At 50.0% G+C, this 21,336-nt stretch overlaps 1 protein-coding gene across 18 annotated transcripts in view; it reads right to left on the reverse strand.

The window, feature by feature from the left end:
* MAP4 (microtubule associated protein 4) overlaps positions 1–21,336 on the reverse strand; it is a 242,992-nt gene that overhangs the window by 128,628 nt on the left and 93,028 nt on the right. For all 18 annotated transcript variants that reach the window (XM_053263541.1, XM_053263530.1, XM_053263538.1 and 15 more), the window contains one exon: positions 16,102–16,170. In XM_053263541.1, coding sequence (XP_053119516.1) covers positions 16,102–16,170 — 69 coding nt within the window. The remainder of the gene's footprint in view (positions 1–16,101; positions 16,171–21,336) is intronic.

The raw sequence follows: 21,336 nt of genomic DNA on the forward strand, positions 1-21,336 counted from the left end.
CAAAAGATGGATGGCCTGAGCTGGGCCAGAGTCTTACGAGTAGAAAACGTACTGTAGCTTAAAGCATTCTCGAGCCAAAGTCCGCATTATAGGTAAGATTTGTGCACGAGGCAGAGAAACGGACTGTGTCTGTGTCTGTATCATCCTCAGCCACAATTGTGGTTGGGAATGATGGGAGTTGTAGTTCAGCAACTGGAGGACCACATTTGCCCAGCCCTGCTCTAAGCTCACTCTGTTTTAAGAAGCCAACTTTTCCTCTTCTTTTACCTGTACTCCGGATCTATATACATACACACCGAGCCACTCAGATGAGAACTTCCTGCGCCTGAAAAAGTGGATTCTGGAGCATTACAACTTCGACCACAGTAAGTGTGTTAGTCTGAAAGGTGTCACAAGACTTTATTCATGCAAACAAATAAGCCCAGGACTGTGTTGGATTACTGGCAAGCCATTAGCTAAGAAATCGGTTGGGACCATTTACAGGGTGAATGAATGGTTTTAAGGCCAACCACCATGCCACCCAGAAGTCGAACTGGCAGGTCTCATTTTGAACTGCATCATGACAGAGGACGCCTCGAAGCCAGAGACCTCTTAGGCAGGATGAGACACACACAAGACATTGTGGTTACCAGACAAGAGACTCTTTATTGCCCTAGTGAGTCTCATGACCAGAAAAGGCTCTACTCCCAGACACCTGGAGGATTGTTGTGCTTATAGCTATTTTTATAGCCAACTGAACCATCATAGGCATTAAGCCAACAAACATTATTCTATCGTACATAAATCTTACAATATTTTCTGTCATGAAGCCAACAATTTCTTGGTGGTGTTATTTCTTCTGGCATGTTTATATCCACAGTTTTGATCTATCTATCATATTTTTGCAATATTTCTTTCCAAGGACCTCTCTTAGAGCTACCCAGTCAGTGGTGTTGAGTCAAGGACTGGTTTTACAACTTTTTGCTGAGAGTTTCCCTCCCATTCTACTGTTTTTCCTGAATTTCTCCCATGTTGTTTGATCGATCAGAGACACTTGGCATCCTTAAACAGCTTTCATTTTCTTGATGGGACAAAACTTTCCTGGGGAGTTTCGACTGGTCTTTCCATGTTTCATCCAGATTCCTCAAATACTGTATTGGGCAGATGATTGGTTTCTCTCTCTCTCTCTCTCTCTGAACTTCTGGTGCTCAAATTCTCTATCTGGATGTAACAGCCTTCTCTATAGCGTAGTAGACATGACTCAGCAATCTAAATTTGTATGCATCTTTAATGGACAAGCCAAAATACAAGAAAATGCACTCTAGAGAGAAAAGCAACTAATTTCTGAAGCAACCTGCATTATTTGATTGATTTGTATAACTTGAGAAGAGCCCTGCAGGATCAGAGCAAAGATTCCCTTCTGAAAACCTACAAGCAGGGCATGAAGGCAAGAGCTGTCCCTTCACTGTATAACAGTAGCACCTGTATTCAGAGCCTCTAGGTGCCACATATCCATCACGACTAATAGCGTAATGCAGAGGTTCTCACCTGTGGGCCCCCAGATGTTGTTGGGCTACAAGCCCCATCATTCCAAGCACAACAGTCTTTGGTCATTGTGGCTGGGAGCTATAGCTCAACATCTGGGGCCCCAAGATTGAGAACATCTGGCATAACAAATCCAAGGCCCAAATTTATGTTCCCTTGGTGAAGGGCAAGAATCCAGGGGTGGGGGCACCAATTCAGGAACAGCAACAACCCCAGGTAACCCCCCCCCCCCGGTGATGAGGTGGCATCCTCTGGATCATTACCGCGGCTCCCAATATATGACTCTATTAATCTAGCAGACCACCCCACTTCCTCATCGACCAAGCAAACTGCAGGATTCAAGAGCAAGATCTCACTGTCGCTGGAGTGCTCACTGCAAGCAGCGATGCAGCCCAGGCAAAGCAAAGATGCTAATTTAAGCTAATAGTGCTACACCCTGCCATGAAAACCAGGAGCCAGCTTCCTATTAGTCCCAGCTGCCCCGAGGCTCCCTGCGGCTCTCCTGGAGATCAAAGCCTGCGGCTGCTGACGGATGTGCCTCCTCTGCACTGCCGTCATCACAAACCGGGGCCCCCAGAAGGCCAGGCTTCTCCAGTTGTCTAATTGGGGGGCAACATGCCCTAGTTGGGGGCTTTGCACCCCACATAAGCAGCCTCCAAAGACCAATATGCATCTCTTGCTTGGGGCAGAAGCTTTGGACACCTAGACTGTTTGTCCCTTTCGTCTCCCAGCCTTCCTCCAAGAAGCTCACGTGCGGGGTCTGGCCCATTCCTTAATTTTCACAACCTCATAGCAAGCGCCACTGGCTCAAGAACATCCCTGGGTGCTTCAGGGGGGCTCCGTGGAGGTCTGAGTCACGTCCGGCACAGTCGCCACTGCTCTGGCTATCACACCCTAGACGAGGCCTGAACACTCCTCAACAGCAAGGGTCTGAACTCTTTTAGTCTATATTTTGAGCAGTCTCCACTTTTGATCTCTCCTGTCAGCCAAAGGGCACAGTTGCTGTTCCAATAAAGCGACAGCAAGATGTGAAGCCAGGAAAGCAAGACAGACAGACGGACGCCCCAGAGCCCAGGTTCTTCAGAGAAAAAAGGATGGCCAAGATCCTCATTACTTCCCAGACCTTACTTACCCTTGCACATGACCCACTAGGAGCAAGCAAAAGCCCCACATGGAGAGAAGGTGCCCATTCTCTTCCAGGGACAGGAGGCAAACTCTCTGCACGCACTTGTATCTCCTATCACATGCACGGCCCGCGGTTTCACCACCATGCAGGAAGCAAGGGGGGGGGACCACACACGCATTAGACCCCCCTGGACTGCACGTGGTTTGCTGCAACTCGCACTGCAGGAGCTGCCCTTGCCAAGTATTTGAAAACATCCACGAGTACAAAACGCAGCCAGCAAGCTAGTCACGAGAGATGCCTGGATGGACCAGATCACCCCAACACTAGAATAACTGCACGGACTGCCTCGGTTCCCCGGTTCATTTCAAGGTGCTGGTTTTTGACCGTTGAGGCCCTAAACAACTTGGGCCTTGGGTATCTGAAGGACCATCTGCTCGTCTTACCAGATTTTCCGGGGCGGGAGGAAGCTCTGCTTGGTGTGTCATGCTGGCCGAGGCCTGGTTGTCATATGCAGGACAGGACCTTTCCGTGTTTGCCCCAGGCTGCAGCCCTCTCTTCCTGCGGAAATACCCGCCCTCCTCAAAGGCAGGTGAAGGCTGTTCGCTTCATCCACACTTTTGGCCAGGAGGGAGCCCTGATCATCTTTTTTTAGTTGTTACCCTTCTATTTTCAGTTACTCTTACATATGTATTCAATGGCTGGGAGCATGGTTTAATGCATGGATTCAATGCATCAAAAGCAGCCTAAAAAGAAGAATATCCAGAAACTGCAGCTAGTGCAAAAGGTGGCAGCGAGGGTTTTATCTGGAGCTGCCCGGTGGGAGCACATCACACCCACTTTGAAAGAGCTGCACTGGCTACCAGTGTGTTTCCGGGTCCAATTCAAGGTGCAGGTTTTGACCTTTAAAGCCCTTAACGGTTTGGGCCCAGGATACCTGAGCGACCGCCTGCTCCCAAGGGTTACTGCCCGCTTGACGAGGTCATCTGAGGGGGCTCTGCTCCGGGTGCCGACAATGAGGGAGGCTCGGTTGTCGTGCATGTGGGACAGGGCCTTCTCTGTTGCTGCCCCCAGACTCTGGAATGCTCTCCCGGTGGCTATTCGCTCCTCGGTCTCCATCACAGCTTTTAGAAAGAGTGTAAAATCTTGGCTTTTTGCCCAGGCTTTTGTTTGATTGTCTCTGCTGCTGCTCTTTGTACTCTGTATTGCTTTTATGCTTTTGTTTTAATTTTTTAATCAGATTTGTTTAATATTTTTCACTTAATATTTTAATTGTGTCTTTTTTACCATCTTGTTTTTAAATTTTGCTGTAAACCGCCTTGGGATTGTTTTAATGAAATTTAACAACCAACCAACCAACCAATCAATCAGTAAAAAGAAAAACTAGAAAACCTCTGCAATCACGACTGTAGGTATCCACAGACCAACCATGACACTAATACTTACCACCAGATAAGGAAAAATGAAGGACGTGGGAGATACACCCGCAGCACAGCCAAATCCCTTTGGCCACGGAAGCAGCTCTGCAGACAAGGCAGCACAAAGACGGAGCTCCTCCACTTTTTCAGAAAGGCATAAATTTGTGCAGAGGTTCAGGGCTGCACTCCCTCCCAGAAAAAGGAAAATAAAAAGCCGGCAGGGCTTTTTACAGGGGGGGCTGTAACAGGGGGGCTCTAACTGTTATAGGAGGGCTGTAACTGAGTGGATCTCCGCATGCAACTTGCACAATTTAAACAACTGACCAATCCACTTTCCCCTGCAACAACAACAAAAAAGAGGACGGGGCATGTTCATATGAACCAATAAAGCTGCGTTATACCAAGTTCATGTAGCCACTACTGTCTTCTATGATTGGCAGCAGATCACTAGGACCGCAGAAAGCTTTCCCCAGCCCTGCTACTCGGGATCCTTCCACTAGCGATTAAACTCGGGACGTTCCATGTGCAAAGCATGCCCTGTCTCTACAGAGCGAGGGTCACACTAGTAGTCCATTCACCACCAAGTGTTCCAACCATCGGTCCCCAGATGTTGGACAGCTCCCATTAGCCACAGCTACAATGGCTAAAGGTCATTGTGTCTGGAGATCAGGGGTGTCCTTAGGGCAGGGCAACGGACCCAGGCCCCGCTTTTTTAACCCCCATGAAAACTAACTGGGAGGGGGGCCCCCACATTGGCTGATTTGCCCCAGGCCTGGCTCCCTGCCAGGGTTCACTAAAGACAGCCCTACTGGATAATGAGAGTTGTTGTCCAACAGCATTTGGAGATGCAAAGTTGGAGAATTGTGATAGGATGAGCCCAATACAACTGTGGATTTTATAACTTGTCTTCCTGAATATAAGGTCTAAGACAGGCCTGCTCAACTTAGCCCCCCCCCAGCTGTTTTGAGACTACAACCCCCATAATCCCCAGCCACAGTGGCCAATAGCCAGGGATTATGGGAGTTGTAGGCCAACATCTGCAGTAGGGCCAAAGTCGAGCAGGCCTGGTCTAAGCAATGCACTGTGGGAACATTCTTTCCTTGGAAAAGGAAAGGAATTCAGACCAAGAAAAAATGCAACACCACAGAGCACAAGGGCATGGAAAGCAAATAGTCTGGCTTCCTTCAGGCCGAAGGGCCCAAAAATATCTCAGCTGCCGGCCTCTAAGACATCTCTCCAGACTCCACTGGGAGGCAGACAGGCTACAGAATGGAGCCTAAAGACACGGAGTGGATCCGTGAACAACATGCTCTTGTCCGAAGCAGGCTTTGTGAGGTTCCCTATTCACATGAGACAAATGTTTTCAAAAGAGGATTACTGTTAATTTAAAGACTAGATTCCTAGTATCGGTTTCTGCAAGTATAAACAGTTGAGGAGTTAAACCCAAGAGGATGTCAACAACACAAACTTCTCAATGCCTTCAAGTTCAGCAGCTCATGGACCATCGCACAGGCCATGCTTGTTCTGCCTCTAGCTGTTCCACAAGCAAGAGAAACCCTATTCACAAGTTGTGTCATACATGCATGCATCCAGGTGTCTGTACACGTGGGCATGTTTTTGGTATGAACGAGTGTGCATGCATTCATCTAAAAAGTGAACCTGGGTGCAGACCCTCTCAAATGCAGGTACAGCGAAGCGTACTGCTGTTTGTGCATTCGGCATAAGTAATGGCTAAAGTGTACTTAACGCTCTGCACACACGCGAAATAGGGCGAAAGTGAGACTCCAGTATATGCGCAGTGTGCTCTTGTACTGGACAGTGATGAGAATGTGTTTTGACAGATCTAAGGGTGGATGTAGACGTCCTCCGGGTTTACTGAATACACAAGCAGCCTCTACCAGGAGACGACACACTTAGCAAGCCTCTCCCCACACCCCAACCTCTGCATTCTCAGCCTTTCCCCTGCCCACTGAGTAAGTCAGGGTCCAGCTCTGGACTTCACCTTCCCGTTTAAGTAGTCCCTGGGTCCCAGCCAGATCTAGGCAGCAGCAAGAAACAGGCTTCCTTTTCCTCAAACTGTTTCCAGCAGGGAAAGGTACACATCAATGACTGACCACTCAGCAGTGCCCAGATTGGATCCGGTCCCATTGGAGGATGACACAAGGTATCACACGCGCAAGACCCACCACAGGCCAGTTGATAGAAGCTTTTGAGACTTGGGTCCAGTGTTCCCTCCAACAGGGATTCCCACGTGTTGTTGACTACAGCCTCCAGAATCCCCAGCTGCAATGGCTTTTGCTTGGGGATTCTGGGAGCTGTAGTCAATAACAACTGGGAATCCCTGTTAGAGGGAACAGTGCTTGGGTCCCACCTAACTCCAATATGGGGGTGCATGTCTGGTGTTGGGGCAAGTCACACTCTTGGCCCCCTCTGCAGAGCGAAAAATGGGAATTGCCATGAATTCCTTCACAGAGCATTCTCAACAGTAGTGGCTCATCCTAATGAGCCTGGGGGCGCCCAAGGAAACTCAGCTGCCTCTGCTCGGCTTGCTCCTCCCTCTCCCTCCCAGCCCGCCCGAAAGTCACACGGCCTGCAGGCTGGCCATTCGTCTGGTAGAGCTGCGTGTTGAACCGTGCAGCTCTACCTGATGAATGGCAGGCCTACAGACAGTGCAGCTCTTGGGCGAGGTGGGAGGGGGAGAGAGGAGCATCCGGAGCTCCCGAGAAGCAGAGGCAGCTGTGCCTCCGGCTCATTAGAATGAACTGCTGCCAAGTCTCCAATATGACAGCGTTGCTTTGGATTTACCTTAACAAAAAGCAGGGTGCTACCATTCCAATAAGAATAAAGGGATGTAAAGGTTTCCCAAATCAGTTGGCGGGAGAGACTCTCTCAGCAATGAAGGCTTAATGAGCATGGGGTTCACAGGGAGAGCTCTCACCGTACAATTAGCAAGTCCTGTTGAAGTCAAGGAGGAGAGCATTTGATCCTTGAGTCAGCTCTGGGGAGCAAGTTGAAAAGGGGAAAGCGGTTTCCATTCTCCCTCACTTTTGTTTTTTTTAAAGAGACAGGACTGAGAAAGCGGCATTTGGAAACAAAGGGAAGCCATTATCTCCTATGCAGATGCAATGCTCCTTTGTGCCCTGGGTGAAATAGGTGGCAGGCGAGTTGGCCCAAGCAGTGAAGCACCTTGCCCTGGGTTAGGGAGGAGAGTCCACATTCAGGGTCAAAGCAACGGGCTGGTTTCGCTGGTTGCATCCCTCCAGTTGGGCCCCATCACCCAGAGAGTTCTCAAGGCTATGGAAGCATGCTTGCTCCGAGATCCCCCTTCACTTTTAAATCTACAGCAAAACCAAGCCTGCTTGCAGTAAGTCTTCATTACCTTTGGGGAAGAGTGAGTAATTTCCTAGATGCAGGGAACTTGGTTAGACCCAAGTATGAGGGGCTCTTATCTCCGCTAGGAAATTTAAGACTGGCAGGAGGGGGGACATTTTCACACAACACATAATCCACTTGTGGAATTCTCTGCCACAGGATGTGGTGACAGCCACCAGCCTGGATGACTTTAAGAGGGGCTCAGACAGGTCTCATGGAAGACAGGTCTACCGATGGCTACTAGGGCTATGGGCCACCTCCAGCCTCAGAAGTAAGACAGCCTCAGTAACAGGGGGAGCAGCAGCAGGAGAGCGGGCACGCCCTCCCCTCTTGCCTGGGGGCTTCCCAGAGGCATCTGGTGGGCCACTGTGGGAAACAGGAGGCCGGACTGGATCCATCAGGGCTGTTCTTATGTGGCCCACATTTCCAGCTTGGTGTTTTAAGAAGTTTGAACAATAGATTTGCTCATCAAGAACCACAACCAAGAGAAATCCGGAAGAACTTAAGACTCCAACAGAATTTTGAGGGGTGGGGGTTGCATCCACGCCAAGAGAGAAGGAAACAGCGGAGAGGTTAGCGCATAAGTTTATTAGTGGTTTATTCAGCAAAAGTGGTACAGGGTCAGTATACAGTACTGCATACAAACTTGAGACATCAGTTAAGCTAGGAAATATTCTAGAAACTTTCTATAATTATTGCAGGCAACTGAACAATAAAGCACAGCGGCGTGCCGTTTCAGAAGGAAGCAACAGGCCTCGTGTATCGGGAAGAGCACTTGGGCAGGTCCCATGGCCAAAGCAGGGGCAAAAGAGGCAGAAGAAGTTCAACAAGGACAAGGCTTGGGATCTCAAACTCCCTCCACCCTCCGCGTGCATTACATTGCTACAAGACATGACATTTCCCCACCCCAAAGAGGCACCACCCACCCACCACCCAGTGGTCCAACGTGCACTACAGTCTACTAGAAGGCATCAACTTTACCCAAGCACATTCTGTAAACTCAAAAGAGGAGCACAAAACATACATGAAGCACAAAAACCAAATATGACTGAACACAAAAGAAGAAAGATGGGAGATGGAATTATGGAGAAGGGAGAAATCTGGGGAGTGGTTCTTTGGTCCAATTAAGCAATGAAATGGTCCACAGAGCGTCTGATTTAGCGGCTCAGTGCCGGAAGGCTGCTCCAATTATCCCACCCCAACCTTTGCTCCATTGTGTGACTCACTGCTGTGGCTGGCTAACCATGACAGGTGTCAAGCCTGGTTCGCTAAGAACCTAGCTGCCAGCTTTCCAAAGGGAAAGACGACAGTTGCAAAGTATCTCTGAAACAAACAGGTTTTATTTAGAAGGTATCTACTTAAAGCACAGGAGGGGGCTGGTTTGGAGAACCTGGTTTTCAAAGGCTGCCTTAGAATTTACGCACATCTTTCCAACCTCGAGCAGAGGAGAAAACTTGTTTTTGCCCTAACTCCTGAACACCGAAGCTATAAACCCAAAGCATCCATGGATCCTTCGGTCAACAGTTCCCAGAAGCTAGCCTGAACAACTTTGACGCTGTGCAGATCTGGAGCCCAAGACCCAACTCCATGCTAGAGAGCAGGGCAGGGCCTCCGTAAGTCCACACATGGCCACTTTCACCTCAAGTGTCACTGGCTCCTACTGCAACTCTCACACTTCACTGGAAATATCTTCTTGCCAACTGATATACTGAAAATTTATAAATGCACGTAAGATTTTCCTGAGAGGTTTCAGCTGCTCACCAGCAAATTTCTCACACTAGAGAGGAATCAGCCGTAGCCATTTTAGAAGAACACGACACTACCGAAGAGGAAGAGGCCACCAGAGGCCGCCATCACTGTTTCCTGGCTTGGAAGCCAACACACGCTTGCTGGGCTGCTCATGCACTGCCGAAGACCACACACAAAGCACTCGGGGCTCAGATGGCCCAAGCCTGTCTCTTCCCAAACTGCCCACTGGCCAACCCCCACCTCTGGGGTTTCCTCATTTAGCAGTTCAGAGACCCAAACACAGCTGCATTAATTCATCCAGATCTTGACCTTCAGCACTTCCCAGCACATATGGAGTCATCAGTGTTGGAATTCAAAAACCAGAACCAGGCAGGATGCTTTAGGTATATGGCATATCATGGAGTAGGGAGGGTCAGCCTAGAGGCTCCAGCGGATTCTCTTGCACTTTTATGGTTAGACGGGACAGTTAATGAGCCAGAGGGCCCCACCACGTGGGTGCTTCCTAGGACAATACAGCTAACCAAGAACAGCTACTGTTCAGAATGCTCAAAAGAAGTTGGCACCGTGAGGCCGGCAGCTTCCAGCTAATGAAGCTCTGAGAGGCCGGTCACACACTCCCATTTCCTGAAGCAAAGTACGAGGACAAGAAGCCACTGCATCCCTCAGTGGGACACCTGTTGAAACAGTTCAGAAGCAACACTGTTCAGGATGCCTGCCATCTTATGCCAGGATTAGAGCTTGTCAACTGCACTAGAATGGATGGTTAGAGGACTTCTGGCACCTCCCATTTGCACTGCAAGGACTAAAAACCAGAACAGCTCTAGAAGCCACAGTGCTTTCCAGAAGGCCCAGACAGCACTTCCTGTGTGTGCAAGTCAGCCCCGTGATGCTTCCCACACTGGTGAAAGGCTATCAAGTGACTGATCGCCATTCAATCAACCTCAGCAGAGAACTGCAGCCTGGCAGACATTTGAATGGACACCATAACCAGGACAAAGAAAGGATGCCCCCAAGGGTGGTGGCAGCCACTGGGAATACCAGAATCCCTCCAATTGGCTCTGCAGCAGCCTCTGTAGGAGCACCCCACTTGCAAAGCCTTCAGCAAAGGGACCCAGCAGTTTCTGCTTGGCTGGGTCAAGGGCAAAGAAATGCAAATATTGGGCTCTCCAGGTTGCAGCTTCCCACAAGAATGCTCTGCTCAACACAGCTACTGAGCAGACCTTGAAGATGCAGGAGAACCAAAGCTAGAGGAGCAGAGAGAACAATCAAGTGACATCTACTGGGGTCAAGGGCAACTTTGGCAAGCTAATGAAGGGAGAGCCTCCCGAACGGCCAAGACAATCTACTGGATTTTGCCCTGGCTTGAAAACCCACCTCAGCCACAATGGGAGGCCTTGGCCCAAATCGCTCACTCTTCTGCTCCAGCATCCAAAGAAACTCTCCTCCCACAGGAGTCTGGAGATTTCATGAGAGGTACTCAACGTGCTTCAGTGTACAATGGAAGCACCAATTTGCCCGCGTAAGCTTGGCAGACCCTGCTTTCTGTCTTCCTGGTCCTACTCTGGTGCACACGGCAGGCCTGGCCATCCTGTCTTTCTCCAGTAAAGACAAGCATCTCTGTCTTAGGCCTTGGTTTCTGACATCTGAATCCACCCAAGAGAATTTCCACAGCCAGCTCAAGAACATACAGATCCACTTTTAAGCGGCAGACAGGGCAGTGAGAACATCCGTCAGTTACGCTTAAAAAAGATATCTGCCTGCTGGCTGTGCAAAGGAAGCCCAAATTTAGGTCTCCGTATAAATTTTGTTATAGCTCTTTCCATGCACAGGGGCTAATTTATATCCGAGTGGGGACAGCGGCAGGAATTGCAAGTGACAGCCTAAACCTACAGACAGATCAGGAGGAGTTCAAAGAGAAATGGCTCCTTCCCACTCTGGCTGCGGCCTTGTCAGATAATTATTTCATTAGCCATCTTGATATGTCTGATGTTGGGCTCAGCACCGGCTCCCAGGTTCCCCTCCCTCTTGCCAGTCTGACACATCTTTTTTAAAAAAAACACCACCACCACAGACAAGCAAAGAGTAATTTGCATCTGAACAGCACCCCGTCTCCAGCAAGGTAGACTCAACACACACATTAAACTTTCATGGAAGCAGGACCTGTCTGACAGCTCCAGGTTTGATGTGAACAGCACAACGCGATCAAGGTGATCATGCTTCGCTAAGAGCAGAAGTGGGACAACTTCCCTCTTGGAAGATTCTTTGTGGATGTTGGCTTTTTAAAAGTCTCCGTCAATGCAAAGTTTGAAATAATTACTGTTCAAAGGCTTTTCTTTTCTTTTTTTAAAGAAGAGACACCTGTTTCAAACTGGGGAGGACAGGGTGGGGGAGGGGGAGAAAGCAACCTTAAAATTGATTTCCTTCTCTGGAAAGGCTCTAGAGCAGCAGGGACAAAAGGGGGTGGAGGAAGTGAAGGGCGAAGGCAGGCTGCAGTCAGGCCAGCTAAAGACCCAAATCCAGGGATTCTCAACCCCTAGGTGTTGCTGGACCTCAACAAAGGCCACTGCGGCTGGGGATGATGGGAGTTGTAGTCCAACAACCTCTGGGGACCCAAGGTTGAGAACCCCTGCACTAATCCCTGTGGAAGCATGGAGAAGACTCAAGAGGCAACCACTGCTGGGTATTTAAAAAAAAAGAAAAAAGGAAAAGACTCAGATATGCACGTATTTAAAGAAAAAGAACAAGAAAGGATGATTAAATTAAAAGTGAACCTGCAAAGGTGATTTCAAAGAGAGAAACTCAAAAGAGTGTTTGAAGTGCCGTTTCCACACCTGCCATGCACATTTGTGCTCACAGAAAAAGGAAGGTCTCAACAAGCACGGCAGAGCAGAAAGTGTGGGGGGGGGAGGAAGAGGAAGAGGAGGAGGAAGAGGAGGAGGGTGGCGGTGGTGGCGGCAGCTGACCAGCCAGCAGCAGATCTGCCCTGTCGTTTCTTCAGCCCCATAAAGTCCCGGCAGTTCTGTAAAAGGCGGAGGGTTTTGGATTGGATATTTAAAGAAGTATAGTGGCGGGTGGAAAAGCACACTGGTCGTGTCGGTAGCAGCCTCAGAGTCTAGGCTTCTAGGAGGAAAAAAAGATAGAGAAGGGGGAAAACAACAGGAGAGAGGGAGGGGACAGGAAGGGGCATAAAAGCATTAAGTCATTAGTCAACATGAACATTAATGCAGCAAACCGCACATCAAGCCAAATTCTGTTGAGGGCAGCCAGAGACAAGGGGAAGCCCGCTTTGACGAGAGCGAGAGAGAGAGCGCGCGAAAGAGAGCCATGCCGTGGAGTGGGGAGGGAGCCGGCCAGGCAACTGTTCCAAGCATGCAGACGAGAGCTGGGCGCCCGCCTCTGCTCCCATCAGAATGATGTCAGACCCAGCGGCTCCTAAGAGACAGGCTGTGGGTGCACCTGGATGGGGCTCAGCCCCTGCACACTCGACCGGCAAGGTCCCGGAGACCTGGCTTTGGAGCCACCTGAGCATCGCCATGAACTGGAGGGCCGGGTTTATTCTGCCTGGCTTTCCGGACTGGGCCAGAGTGGCAAGAAACTGCCTTCTGCATCATAAGCAAAGACTGCGACAACCTGCCAGAAGCGTCACCTGCACATACCTGCTTGCTCGTGAACACACAGCCCCCCCACCCACCCCACCGTGAATCTACTCCAGCGGGCCTGGGGCCAGAAACGCCCCTGTCGGGCTGTGCCTTGGGTCTCCCTGCTCCCGCCCTGTCCCGTCCTGCCACCCCATGTGTAGCAAGCCGCTGAAGAATACAGCAGCAGCCCTGGGAAGGCCCCCCCCCCAAAGGCACATGCATCCCTCTCAGCTGTACGGGCCGGCTAGCACTCTTGGCCAGTTCTCTGGGTGCACAGAAGAAAGTCAAAAATACGCCAGGCACCGATCCCTGAACACCCCCACCAAAAATGAAGAGGGAGGTGGCTGCGACAGGCGCGGCACACAAGCCAGGATCACTCCGTCTCTCTCGCACTTACACACACACACACACCCACAAAACTGCCAGGCACTGAACCACCTGCCCTCACCTTTTTGGAAGACCTGCAGAGTGGGGGCCTGTGGGAGCCCAGTGCCACTGGAACGCCAGCCCTCCCCACGTGCCGGAGGCCCAGCCTGGCTCGTTCTGCATGCAAAACAGGTGCTCAGCCACCGAGCTCTGCCCCCTCCCTTAGGAGGCGCGGCCTGTTGCTAAGGCAACCGGAAGGTCCTCCTTCCCTCACTCAAGCCCAGCACGACAAGCCATGAAGGGGCACCTGGTGGGGCAGGTCCTCTCGCTGATCTCGCTCTGCCACCTGGGGAGGTTTTGCAAGGGTCCGGCGTGGGCCGGCAGTGGCTGGAGGCAACGTTAAGTGCCGGCCCAGCCACATGACCCCAGGAGCCCTGGCCCCAGAGCAAGACCCAAGCCCACAGGATCGGAGCGTCTCACACCTCAGGGTGCTGGCACGCTTTGCCTGGTGTGGCAACAGGTTGCACTGACAATATGCTCACCACCACCACCCCACCAGCCATCCCATTAGCTGACTAATGCTTGCTGCAAACCCCTTGGAAATCAACGGCTGACTAATGAAGCTGCACCCCCCCTCCCCCATTTCTTCCCTGAATCTGAAAGCTCTCATTACTTCCATGTCTTCTGCAAAGCTGTGCCATTCACCGTGGAACCCAGTAAAAGCTCAACATCTGGGGGGTTTTCAGCTCTTGGGGAGAAGGAGGAGGAGCAGTCCCTGAGAAAAGATGGCAGCCGGCACAGAGAGAGGAGCAGCTACCAGAAGCAGCAAGCGCACAGGACAAGTGACAGCCACACAACTCCCCACCAGAAGCACAACCCAAGGAGGATTCGGAATCTTGCTTCCCCACCACCAATGCACAGAACGAAGCCGAACGGCACAAGCACATCTCGGCCAGTGGGGGAGATCCATCCCCTCCGCGCAGAGGCAGGGCAGATGTCAGCCAGGCTCTGCTGGTAGACAGCAAGGCACACAAGAGCGGAGCGCCTCCTGACCCTGCACACACCTCACCCACAAACCCTCCGCCCACTCAAAGGGACACAAGATGAAGTCCCTCTGGTTCCTACGTGGTCGCCACTTCTCGCTTCTATAGCTGAGTGCTACTGGCTTCTGGAATCAGGTTGCTTATGCAAAAGTTTGAGAAAAGGGGAAGAGAACTGAAGAAACTGAAGGGAGCAAGGGGGGCCCAGCAACTGTGGCTGCTGAGGAGGTGAGAGAGATGCCTCCGCCCTAGAGGAAAGTGAGCACTCTGGGCAGCTGATGCTGGGAGGTCAACGCTGACGACAGACCTACCGTCTGTATGTTCAATATCTGGTGAGCCACTTGGGGATTCTTTCGAGGAACACACACCCAGGATCATCAGACACACATTAGGTGTGCCTTAGCAAAGACAGGAAGGAACTGGGGATCTGCCCCCCAAGCATGCTGGGAGAGGGGATGGACCTCCAGATACCTGAATTTCCCGTCTGTTGGGGGCAAGTGGTGGAGGTTAACCCCTTTGTAAGCCGTGACCTCCTACCCTGAGGGAGAAAGAGGAATGGGCCCTGCAAGGCTGAAGCCAACCCCCACCCTGTTCAGCTTCTTCAGCCCAGGCACAGAAGATGCCACACCTATTTAGTGCTTAGGAGCAGAAACAGCCTCCTGGAGGAAAAGGAAAAAGGAACACGACTCTCTCAACAGGATGGAAGCAATCCTGAATTAAGCCTCAATGATGGGATCTTTAAATAAACCACCCAAACGGGCCGTTAAAAAGCAGTTTTTACCCAACACTATCTAAATCCCTGGATCACTCACGGATCACATGTTCTCCAGGAGAGGAGCGCTGGTCTTGTGGTAGCCAGCATGACTTGTCCCCTTAGCTAAGCAGGGTCTGCCCTGGTTGCATTTGAATGGGAGACCACATGTGTGAGCACTGCAACAACTTCCCCTCAGGGGATGGAGCCACTCTGGGAAGAGCATCTAGGTTCCAAGATCCCTCCCTGGCAGCATCTCCAAGATAGGGCTGAGAGAGATTCCTGCCTGCAACCTCGGAGAAGCTGCTGCCAGTCTGTGAAGACAATACTGAGCTAGATGGACCAGTGGTCTGACTCAGTATATGGCAGATTCCTATGTTCCTAACACCCACAAGCCTCCTGCAAAGGTTTGCAGGCTTACTCTCATTTTCTCAAGTCATTTATAGTAGCTGTTCTGTAAGAGAAGAATAGAGTGGGGATTCTTTTTTGAGGGGTGGGGGACACTTCCTGGACTTCCCCAGTGAGGCTCTCCTGGTGCCCTCATTTTGCTCTTTTAGATGCCATGTGAAGACCTTTCTGTTTACTCAGGCTTTTAAGAACTGGTTTTTAAAACTGATTTTTTAAAAAAAGTTTTTAAAATGTTTTGTATTGTGTGTGTGTGTGTTGTTCGTTGTGTTTCATGTATTTTTATTGGATATTTTTTAACATTGTGTTATGAACTGCCCAGAGAACAATCTGTTATGGGGTGGTGGCTATCATATAAAGTTCACTACTACAACTACGGTCAGAATAAAGTCTCACAAAATGCCAGCTGCTGGAAGCAGGACAAGACATTCTGAAAAATAAGCTGAACAGAAAAGAAAAAAGCCACGTCTAACAAGGGATGGCTGGCAGGTCATATGCTGCTGCTGAAAATCTCATTCTTGGGTCTCTAGGCAATGAGTGGATGGGAGAGACCCACAGGGATCCAACAGCCTCTCCCTTACACATGCGCACACACACACACACCCACACACACACACACCCCCGACAGAAACAACAGCAGTGTGGGATGGCATTATGGGAAGCAGCTCCCACCCACCAGGACGACACACGGAAGAGGGGCCCACGGAGCACTTACCCTTCCTGCTGCCTTCTATTCCATGGTCGCCATTCTCAACCACAGCCGCTGGTCCGGTCACTGGGGCACCTAAAAGACAGACATGGCCTTACCAATTGGTCAGAAATGGCCAGCTTCATTTGGACTCTCTTCAGAGTCTTGGTTTTGTCAGACACACAAGCCCGATTCAGACAACATGCTGTGCACAGACGTCTGTACACTTGTACACGGTGGTGTGCGAATGACTAGAACTGCTTCTGTTTTGAGTACACTGGAGTATTGATTATTTATTTAAAATATTTATACCCCACCCCTCCATTGCACTACTGCTTGGGGCGGCTTACAACAATAAGACAGACACAGATACAGTAATAAAACTAAATTAAACTTTTTTTAAAAAAAAAGTCAGATTAAAAACAATTATTCGGTTCATATTAAAACTGAAAATTATGAAAAGCAAAAGAAGTTAAAGAACCTACCAGATATAACAAAATAAAAATGGAGCATTAAAAACCCTCCTTTAAAAGGTGTGTTTTAAGGTGGGTTTTTAAAAAAACAAACAAAAAAACACCGAGGGAGGGAGCATGAGTGGGGGGAGTACAGGCCCCTCTAATGCAAGGTGCAGATAGGGAGTATATTGCTGCGCCCGTGTTCAATATCATGTGTGAATAACTGCAGTTGACCACAGTGGACACTCGTGAATAGGGCTGCACTGTACAGCCATTCTGCAGTTCTCTCTAGAGGTGGAATGCACAACCTCCCAGAGACCCCACCCCTGCAAAGACCCAAAAACGCTAACTATGTGGTCTTGCACCATACAGTACATAGTTGAGGTACCACAAAGAAAAGGCCCTGCCTCTTACAACAGGGTGTAAAGGGTGGTACTTAGAGCAGGACCTCTGATGAGGATCTCAGCAGATGGGCCAGTTCATGCTGGAGAAGACAGTCCTTTCAACATTGGTCTGGCCCCAGACCCTTTTGGGAAGGGGCGGGCAAACCTCCCAAGTGGCAGTCCAACAACAGCTGGAGGGCCCAGTTTGCCCACCCCTGGTTTAGGGCTTTACAGGTCAAAATCAGCACTCTGAAGTTCTCATGCAAACAAACTGGGAGGCAGTGCAGATCTTTAAACACTGGTGGTGTGTTCACTACAGCAGCTCACAGTGATTGGTATGTTCTGGATTGCCACTGCTTCTAGATACTTTGCAGAAGCAGCCCGACATATAACATGTTGCGGTAAGCATGCCTAGATGTGAGCAAGCATGGAGAACTGCAGTAAGGTCTCCTCTTCCCAGGACGCAATGCAGCTGGCACTGCATCAACTGAAGATGATAAGAAACATCCCGAGCTATAAAAGCCACTTGGACATCCACAAGGAGAGCTGGATCTGACTGCTCCTGGCGCCATTTTGAAAAAAGAGGTACGTGCTGCCTCCTCATAGCTTTCTCAAACACAGGACTCCTATGGTAGATTATACTAGAGGTTTTCTTTGCTCACCACCAGAAGCTTAATGGGAATCACCAGCAGCCATATTACTGGACCCAATCCCCCCCCCAATACCCAAAGATGACTTCTTGCAAGCATTTTACGGCAGTGATCAACACAGAACCAAGCTGTAAGAGCAGCCCAACATGCACTGGATCCAACTGCTGACCAGCTTGCAAATGCTACAAGGAAAGGAGCCATGAGAGTGGTCTCACCATAGTCCCACAGTACCACTGCAGAGTGTGTAAGCAGGCGTGGGAAATTACCATATTTAGAAGGCAACTCTGAATTTTAGACGAGCCCCTTAAAAGATACAGGTTAAATACAGGTTGTACTGTAGTTAACTGAAAGGAAGAGGTCTCCTTGATTTCCAGCATCCAGGAACTTGGGGGAAAACATCTTGGATTTAGGTAAATACAGTACATAGCAACATTTAACTACAGTACTACTGTGAAGCAGCTCATGGTCATCGTCACCATCGCTGTTTCACTGGTGGCCAGTCACCCAGGAACTGTGCCACGAGACGGAAATACAACCGTCCCACTCTACTCCCATGGCAACAGGCACTTGAAAGGGCTGCTCCTTTGGGTACCAGGAGCCATGTTCAGTGCTTTTAGGTACCACCACCAGTTTTAAATTATTTACTTTTATCTATTTATACACCACCAAAAACACTTGTCTTTGAGCGGTTTACAATCATACACCACAGATTTTTTTTAAAAAAACCATTTAAAATTAAGACAATGATGGATTCTTTTGCAATACTGATTGGTCTTAGTAAGCGACTACTGACGTAGCTACTATTATAGTAAGCTACTACTGAAGAAGCTTTTGCAATACTCATTGGCCCCACTGGAGCAGCTCCTTGACACCACAAGCTCAGAGCAGCAGTTAGCAAGCCGCTAGCCCAGGGAGATCAAGCAGCTGGGTCTACAAGGTGACATAAAGGACTCACCACAGGAGCGAGCGACAAATTCACTACCATTTTAACAGTCTAAAATAGCCAAGATTCATAGATGAGACTCTTCTGCACACAGGCTTTAAAAATAGATTTTGCAAAGACTGAATCAAACTGCTCAAAGAAGAGAGGAGGGGCCTTCCTTCACATCAGCAGCTGAGAACAAGGACATGCATAAATCAGAACAGCTCGACTACCAGCTCAGCGGAGAAAGCACCATCAAAAGACCCGGCTTTCTCACTTCAAAAAAGCAGCATTCGCTGCACAGACGAGGGCGAAACAAAAAACAGACCCAAGAATGTCGCTCAGTTCCGCCTCCCAGACAGACACAGGCCTTCCCTCCTCTCTGCTGGGTCCCCCCGTCTCAAGGTTCAACTTGTGAAACAGATGCTCCTGACAACTGGAAATCAACTGAGACGGCATCGCCACAGTCCATGCCAGATGCGCCCCAGCACAGCTGCCCACAACTCATCCCACTCGCCACCTCCCAACACTTCTGCTGAATTTGAACTTCTATTTCTGCCGTTTGGAATGCTGACATATGCGTTCCCTGCACATTTTCCCCTTCAGGTTTAACTCCCTTCCTCTCCCAGCACACATGCACTTCCAAATGACTCAAACAACCCTTTAAAAACCCCAAACAAGACTCTATTTAAGAATGCAAAACAAACTCCATAATCCTGGCCCAAATGATTAGATACTACTTACATCTGGCTAAAGGATCAAAGGATTGTTTTTATATAAAACAACCCTTAAGGCAGCGTGCCCTAAAACAGATAATCCCGAGCAGGAAGGATGGGGCCAATATACTAAACCTAATCTCTTTCCCCAAAGGCAGGTCTCAGAGATGTACAGCCGCATGATTTCGCGCACAGAAGGACGGTGATGAGAGTGGTCAGGGAGACTGCCCAGCCAGGCCAACGCCCCATCTCTGCTCATCAGAAAGGAAAGTGCCCCAGGAAGCAAGAGAATCAGGGAGTGCTAAAGCAAAGGTAAAGTGGTGCCGTGGAGTCGGTGTCGACTCCTGGCGCCCACAGAGCCCTGGGGTTGTCTTTGGTGGAATACCGGAGGAGTTGACCATGGCCATCTCCCGTGCAGTATGAGATGATGCCTTTCAGCATCTTCCTATACCGCTGCTGCCCGATATAGTACCAGCGGGGATTTGAACCGGCAACCTCTGGCTTGCAGAAGTGGGCAAATCTGGTCCTCCAGCTATTGTTGAACTGCAACACCCATCAACCCCAGCTGCTCGGGATGATGGGAGTTGCAGTGCCACCGCTGAAAAGGCAAGGTGGCCAACCCCAGCCCTAGACGAAAGCAATGAGAGGCCTTTTGCCGATGTGCCAGGCTCTCCTCCCTGACTTCTGGAGCCCTGGCATCCAACCTGCCAGCCCCAGAGGCAAGCACTTGGGGACACAGGCATGAGCTTTAGCCATCCTTGTATGGAGCAGGCAGGTAAGCTAAGCCTGGACACAGGCCGGGCTTTGAATATCCGGCACATCCACAAGCAGGAAACCTGCCACAGAGCCTGTGATCCTGAGATTCTCAGCTTCCACCTTCTGTAGGAGCTGCCAGTTCTACCGAAGGAAGTTGTGGAGGGAAGGTCTGGCAAATCTGGCGGCAGCATTAGAGATTCAGAAGCCGGAGGGAAGTCAAAACGGGACTACCAGCGCGAGGTGGGGGTGCACAGGAACTTTCTGTTTTTATTTGCACCCTACCCAGCGACACGCCTCCCTGCCTAACCGCCTTGACTTCTGCCTTTCTTCCTACAAGAAATCAAAACTCTTCCGTTAATTAAGAAAGCACATCGCCATGTTCATGGTTGGTGGCAGCCAGGAGGAGGAGGAGAGCAGGGCCAGGACAGCAGCAAGGGTTGGAAACTGTACAGGAGGCTGAGAGAGTCCCTCCCGTGGAGGATGCTGCCGATGGAGCGGCCAGGCCACAGTCAGGGGCAGGATCTCTGCGTCCCCAAGTGTCTGGGCGGGGGAGACAGACAGGGCAGCCACTGCATTCAGACCTTGCTTGCAAGTGCCCAGAGGCATCCTCATTACTGCTGGAGCCAGGATGCCGGACTAGACAGATCCGGGGTCTGATCCAGCACAGCAGTCCTTATATCCTTAAGGCAAGGGAGTTAGAGGAAAAGCCAAGGTTTTCAAGCAGGTCACAAACAGCACCTTTCAGACCGCCAGAAACATTGGAAATGAGCGAGGCACTCAATGTTGGATGCCGCCTTGGGTCCCCAGGTGATGTTGGACTACAACACCCATAAATAATGGCCAAAGGCTGGGGACGATGGGCACTGTAGTCCAACATCATCTGGGGACCCAAGGTTGAGAACCCCAGGTTTAAGATGTGCAAAAAAATGCAGAGAGCTACTGAGATCAAGTGGTAGTGTCCCCTCCCTGTTGGCAGGGAGAAAAGGCTGCTGGAAAATGTACTATATGTATTAGCAAACCAACTAATGTGATGTACCCTTCCAGAATACATGGAAGAGATGGATACCCGGCTTACCATCACCTGATTTTTAAGGCTATTAATGGCAGTTTCTTCCACTATATTCAGCAGTTGATCCTCTAAAGAGAAATCCGCCACCGTAAATACTTTGTGGTGTACAGCTGGGGGACCCAAGGCCACTGTGGCTGGGAATGATGGAAGTTACAGTCCAACAGCATCTGGGGACCCCAGTTTGGGATTCAAAGCCCTCTTAGCTGGAGGCCTAAGGAGCGTGTTATGAATCTGGACCATGGAATCTCTCAGAAAGCTGACCCTCTCTCTGAAGGCAACGTGATCAATTATTGACCAAAGGTTTGAGGGAT

Source organism: Hemicordylus capensis, chromosome 6 (assembly GCF_027244095.1).
Source record: "Hemicordylus capensis ecotype Gifberg chromosome 6, rHemCap1.1.pri, whole genome shotgun sequence".
In the NCBI taxonomy this organism is placed as follows: domain Eukaryota; kingdom Metazoa; phylum Chordata; class Lepidosauria; order Squamata; family Cordylidae; genus Hemicordylus; species Hemicordylus capensis.